Here is a 6,665-nt window from a genome sequence, read left to right on the forward strand (position 1 = left end):
CTTCATTTGATGTTCTAGGGTTTCAGGATTGTTGATTCTCTGTTTGGCTTAGTTTTTCGGATCTTTGTTGTGGAGGGACGGCGTGGTGTTTCTGCCTAGAGTGCCATCTTCTAAACTTCTCCATCTACTTTTCTTTAAAAATTTTTTTGTTTTAAAAAAGACCAGACTTGCTGGCCTGATAGAGACTGGAGAAGCCCTGAGTGTATGGCCCCCAGACACCCTTTTAGCTCAGACATGAAGTCACTTCTGAGGTTCACCCTTCAGCCAAAGATTAGTCAGGCCCATAAAACAAAAGGAGACTAAAGGGGCACACCAGTCCAGGGACAAGGACGAGAAGACAGGAGGGAACAGGAAGGCTGGTAATAGGGAACCCAAGGTGGAGAAGGAAGAGTGTTGACATGTTGTGGGGTTGGTAACCAATGTCACAAAACAGTATGTGCACTAACTGTTTAATGAGAACCTAGTTTGTTCTGTAAACTTTCATCTAAAGTACAATAATAAAAAAAAAAGCGCATTAGATTTGCAAAAAAAACAAATTTTTTGTTTTAAAATTTTATTGTAAATATATGCAACATATATTTTGCCATTTTAACCATTTTTAAGTGTACAATAGAGTGGCATTAATTACATTCACAATGTTATACAACCATCACCATTTTTAAAACTTCCAACACTCCAAACAAATTCTGTACTTATTAAGCAGTAACTCCCCATTTCCTCCTCTCTCAGCCCCCCGTAACCTCTAATATACCTTTCATTTCTATGTATTTACTGATTCTAGATCTTTCATGTAAGTGGAATACTACAATATTTGTCCTTTTGTGTCTGGCTTATTTAACTTAGCATAGTGTTTTCAGGGTTCATCCATGTTGTGGCATGTATCAGAACTTCATTGCTTTTTATGACTGAATAATATTCTATTGTATGTATATTTTACATTTGTTTATCCACTCATCTGTTGATAGACATGGCTTAGTTTCTACCTTTTGGCTATTGTGAATAATGCTGCTATGAACATTGGTGTACACGTATCTGTTTGGGCCTCTGCTTTCAGTTCTTTTGGCTATATACCTAGGAGTGGAATTACTGGGCCTTATGGTATTTCTTTAACTTTTTGTGGAACTGCCGAACTGTTTTCCACAGTGACTACAGCATTTTACATTCCTACCGCCAGTGCACCGGGGTACAAATTTCCTACATCCTTGTCAACACTTGCTACTTTCTGTTTTATTTTTTTGTTGTTGTTGAATAATAGCTACCCTAGTATGTGTGAATGATATCTCATTGTGGTTTTGATTTGCATTTCCCTAATGACTAATGATGTTGAACATCTTTTTATGTGCTTGTTGGCCATTTGCCTATCTTCTTAGGTAAATGTCTATGAAAGTCCTTTGCCCATTTTTTAACTGGATTTTCTTTTTGTTATGTTGTAGGAGTTCTTTATATATTCTGGATATTAAATCCTTATCAGATATATGATTTGCAGATATTTTCTCCCAATCTGTGAGTTGTCCTTTCACTTTCTTGATAATGTCCTTAGACCCACAATAGTTTTTAATTTTGATGAAGTGCCACTTACCTATTTTTTTTCTTTTATTGCTTGAAATTTGGGTGTCATATCTAAGAAACCATGGTCAAATCCAAGGTCATGAAGATTTACCCCTCTTTTTTCTTCTAAGAGTTTTATGGTTTTAGCTCTTATATTTAGGCCTTTATCTGTTTTAAGGTACTTTTGTATATGGTATGAGGTATGGATCCAACTTCATTCTTTTGCATGTGAAGATCCAATTTTTCCAGCACCGTTTGCTGAAGATACCATTCTTCCCCCATTGAATGGATTTAACACACTCATCGAGGACCGAATAGACTATAGTTGTGTGGGTTTATTTTTGGACTCTCAGTTCTATTCCATTGGTCTGTATGCCTGTTCTTATACCAGTAAAACACTGTTTGTATTACTGTAGCTTTGTTGTTGTTTGTTGCTGTCAAGTCAGCTCCAACTCATGGCAACTTTATGTATAACAGAACAAAACGTCGCCTGGTCCTGTGCCATCTTCATGATCATTGGCATGTTTGAGTCCATTGTTGTGGCTTATTGTGTCAGTCCGTTTCATTGAGGGTTTACCTCATTTTTATTTACCCTCTATTTTACAAAAAACAAACAAACATGGAACTCTTCACGCTTCTGAAGTGCCTTGGCAATCTACTTCCAAAATATCAGCCATTGAAAACCGTATGAAGCACAGTTGCAATGACGGGATTACCGTGAGTCAGAGTCAACTGGACGGCAGCTGGTTTGGTTTTTATTTTTATGCTGCAGATAGGTCCTTGGGTGGTGCAAACAGTTTGCGCTTGGCTACTAATCCAGAGGAGCCCTGGTGGCGCAATGGATAAGTGCTTGGATGCTAACCGAAAGGTTGGTGATTCAAACGCATTTAGTGGCTCCATGGGAGAAAGACCTGACAATCTGCTCCTGTAGATTACAGCCTAGAAAACTCAATGGGGCAGTTCTACTCTGTGATATGGGGTCACTATGAATCAAAATTGACTAAACGGCACCTACCAACACCAGCAGAAATCCAAAGGTTGGTGGTTCAAATCGATCCAGTGGCATCAAGGAAGAAAGTCTTGGCAATCTACTTCTGTAAGATTATAACCATTGAAAATACTGTAGGGTGCAGTTCTACTCTGACACACGTGTGGTTGCTATGAGTTGGAATCAACTTGATAGCAACAGGTTTTGGTTTTTTGGTGTGGTTTGTGTTGCAAATACACAGATACAGTTAATAGGATTTCTGTTCATGATTTTTCTAGTTGGATCTACTGTTTCTGGATCCCACCTATGTGTATTTCTTGATCTGTGCCCTCAGTTTGCGGGAGTATATCCACAAGTACCTTTCCCCAATATTCTGAAGATTTTGCATATCTTAAAATATTTTTATTGTGCTCTCAAACTTATTTTCTTTTTTATTATGCATAGAATTTCTGTATAAAAATCAAATAAAAATAAAAATATTGTTCTCAGAAATTTGAAGGCATTGCCTTCTAGCAATCAGTATTATTGATCAGAACTGTGAGACCAATATGATTCTTATTTTTATTTTGGGTGATTTTTCTTCCCCTCTTATTTTTCCCTGATTCCTCTTCTCCTTTTATTACCTTCCATTTCCTTGATCCCTCTGGAATCCTTATTAGTCAGGTATTGGACATCCTGCTTTGGTTTTATCCTTTCTCTTATGTTTTCTATATCTTTGTTGCTTCTTGATTTGCCTTCTGGGAAATTTTCTTGACTGTATTTTCCAATTGCTCTGTTGAATTCTTTAGTTTTATGAGCATATTTCAAACAGTTCTTATTATATGAGTTTTTCATTTTGAGGTTATATTGTTAGATGCTTGTATAACAGCGTGATTTTTGTTATGATTTGGTTTGTTTATTGGTACAAAAACATTGTTATGGCTATTGTGTCGATCCATCTCACTGAGAGTTTACTCTCTTTATTCCTTTTAATGATAATTACCTGGTATTCTATTTCATCTGTTGTTAATATTCCTACACTGTGTTTATTTTTATTAGTGTTTACCTGCTGTATATTTTTATGCCCCTTTACTTTTCTGTGTTTCTGAGACAGCATTCTGTTGTATACATATTTCTAGCTTATAGCTAGATTTAATTTTTTAAGTTCTCTTTGAAAATATCTGCCTTTTAAACACATATTTAAGTCCTTTACTGCCAATTTTTGTTTGTTTTCTATTTAGCAACTTTTCTTTCTTTTTCTCTTCTTTCTCCTTCACTTCCTCCTCCTTCCTTTATGTTCTTTCCATCCTGTGTTGATTTTATTGAGATTTCTTATTCCCACTGTTTTTTTTTTTTTTTAATTTGTTTGGAGGATATTTATTTTCTTTTAATTCTTTAAAGGACTTTTACAATTTATAATATGAATACTTACATTTACAAATTTTTTTTCCACTGAAGTACATCCTGCTACAGGAGTCTGTGGCAATAAATGCTTGTATTTTTCCTGTATCTAAAAATGTCTTTATTTCACTTTTCTCTTGAATAATAGTTTTCTCTATATGGAAGTATGGATTGATAGTTTTCCCCCTTATTATTTTTAAGATATCAATTTATTCTATTCTGACTCCTTTTGATGCTGGTAAGTGTGCAGTCATTCTAAATGTTATTTGTATTTAGGAACTTTGTATTTTCTGTCAGTTTTAAAGATTATCTTTGTCTTTCACATTTAGCAGTTTTACAATGAAATGTCAAGATGTGGGTTCTTTCACTTTATCCTTTTGCGATTTTCTGTGTTGTTTGTATTTAATTTTATACACATATAGAAATGTGAAAATATAAATTTCATGACCTTTTGCCTACCTATCTTTCAGTTAGTGACTGAGTGCTTAACCACTGCACCACCAGTGCTCCTTACCCAAGATTTAGAGCCTTAAAATTAAAATTGCAACCATTTATTATTACTTACCTGTCTGTGAAGGAGCCCTGGTGGTGCGAAGGTTAAGTGCTCGGCTGCTAACTGAAAAGTTGGCTGTTAGAATCCACCAGCGGCTTTGCAGGAGAAAAGACCTAGTGATCTGCTCCTGTAAAGATTACAGCCTAGGAAACCCTGTGAGGCAGTTCTGCTCTGTCCTATAGGGTCGCTAAGAGCTGGAATTGACTTGATGGCAAATAACAATAACACTTGTCTGTGAGGCTCTGGGTGGCGCAAATGGTTAAGTCCTTGGCTACTAACCAAAGGTTGGCTGTACGTATCCACCCAGAGGCACCTTGGAAGAAAGGCCTGCTGGTCTAATTCTGAAAGATCACAGCCATTGAAAACCCTATGCAGTTCTACTCTGAAACACATGGGATTGTATGAGTCAGAATCCACTCAACAACAACTGGTTTATTTGTTTGTTTTGGTCTGTGAGTCAGCTGGGCAGTGGTAGTGATCAGTGGAGCTTGCTCATATGCCTATAGTTAGGTGGCAGGTTGGCTAGGGGCTGGCTGATCTAGGATGGCTTCTCATTCCATAACTGGTGGCAGCAGGCTTTTGGGTGGGGCAGTGGGGGTGCATGGTGGCAGTTTTGAGCAGAAGTTTAATTTCTTTCTGATAAACAGATGAAGTAGATGGTTAGAGACTAGTTGTTTCTAATGAGTAATATATTATAGCTTCATAACTGATGTTATTATTACTTGAGTCTATGTCATGAAACTTAAAGCACAATACATTGGTATTAACCAATTGTGAAACGCAAACACCTAGCATATCATGTAAATTCTGTGGTTGCAGATTTATTAAAGAGCTCAGAATAAAACATATTATGAAAATGTTCAAGCCTTTAAATTCTGTTTTTCTTTTTTTCAGGCAGAAGCAGCTGTTCCAAATTTGTATCCTCTTTACCTAGAAATACATGTTGTTGTGGACAAAACTTTGGTATGTGTTTTGCTTTTTCTTTACTTTTAAATATTTGGTGAGAATATATGATTATCTCTAGCTATAGAGTAACTTGGAGCCCTGATGGTGCAGTGGTTAAGAGCTTCACTGCTAACCAAAATGTTGGCAGTTCGAATCCACCAACTCATCCTTGGAAACCTGATGAGGCAGTTCTACTCTGTCCTGTGCGGTCACTGTGAGTCGGCACTGACTCAACGGCAATGGGTTTGGTTTTTGGTTTTAGAGAGTAACTTAAAGATTCCAATATTCTTGCTCCCATGTCATAGAGAAAACAGTGGAGAAATTTGCAAACTTGAAAACCGAGTAGTCAAAATTACAATAGTTCTATCAGAAATATTTTATTTGTAATCTTTATATAACAATCCTGCAGAACAAATTGATTCTTTTCCTGACACTTCATGTCTTTAGGGCCTCTCTCCACAATATTTTTTAATGATGATATTTCGTTTACGTGAAATTCTTTAAGCTTTTAAGTCCTATTTTAGGGCAGTATGGAAGAGCAATGTGTAGTCTAGGGTGTGTGTTGCCAGCAGGCAGTGCTAGTTGTAGAAAACATATATTGGTGACAAAAGAGATGATAGCTGAACCACATATGAAAACTGCTTACAGTAATGTGTTAAGATTTTTTTAGTGGTTATTGATGGGCCACCTGTTTCACTCTGGGCACCTCTAGATCCTTGTTTCCCATAAAAAGTTTGAGAGCCTCTAAACTTCAGGACCGTGGGATGATAACTTAATTTGCAATCAACTGGGTATGGCTTCATTTCCCCTAATATTTCAAAGTTTTCAGAAAACGAGGATAAAAATACACTCTCCAGGTTTTATTCTGATAAGCATTTGATTATCCCAGCTATGGAATATCACATAAAATATGAATTATCCCCATTACTAATTCTTGGTTGTGGTGAATTATTTTTTTGATATGTTGCTGAATTCTGTTGGCTAGAATTTTGTTGAGGATTTTGTGTCAATGTTCATGAGGGATATTGGTCTGTAATTTTCTTTTTTTTTTGTGATGTCTTTGCCTGGTTTTGGTATCAGGGTTGTTCTGGCTTCCTAGAATGAGTTTGGGAGTATTCCATCCTTTTCTATGCTCTGAAATATCTTTAGTAGAAGTGGTGTTAACTCTTCTCTGAAAGTTTGGTAGAATTCTCCAGTGAAGCCATCCGGGCCAGGGCTTTTTTTTTGTTGGTGGTTTTTAAATTACTTTTT

The 6,665-nt window shown here is 36.4% G+C and overlaps 1 protein-coding gene across 1 annotated transcript in view; it reads left to right on the forward strand.

The window, feature by feature from the left end:
* ADAM32 (ADAM metallopeptidase domain 32) overlaps window positions 1-6,665 on the forward strand; it is a 149,165-nt gene that overhangs the window by 46,090 nt on the left and 96,410 nt on the right. Inside the window, exon 8 of the mRNA XM_004383432.1 lies at window positions 5,364-5,432. Coding sequence (XP_004383489.1) covers window positions 5,364-5,432 — 69 coding nt within the window. The remainder of the gene's footprint in view (window positions 1-5,363; window positions 5,433-6,665) is intronic.

This window comes from Trichechus manatus, unplaced genomic scaffold, assembly GCF_000243295.1.
Source record: "Trichechus manatus latirostris isolate Lorelei unplaced genomic scaffold, TriManLat1.0 scaffold00109, whole genome shotgun sequence".
NCBI classification, from domain to species: domain Eukaryota; kingdom Metazoa; phylum Chordata; class Mammalia; order Sirenia; family Trichechidae; genus Trichechus; species Trichechus manatus.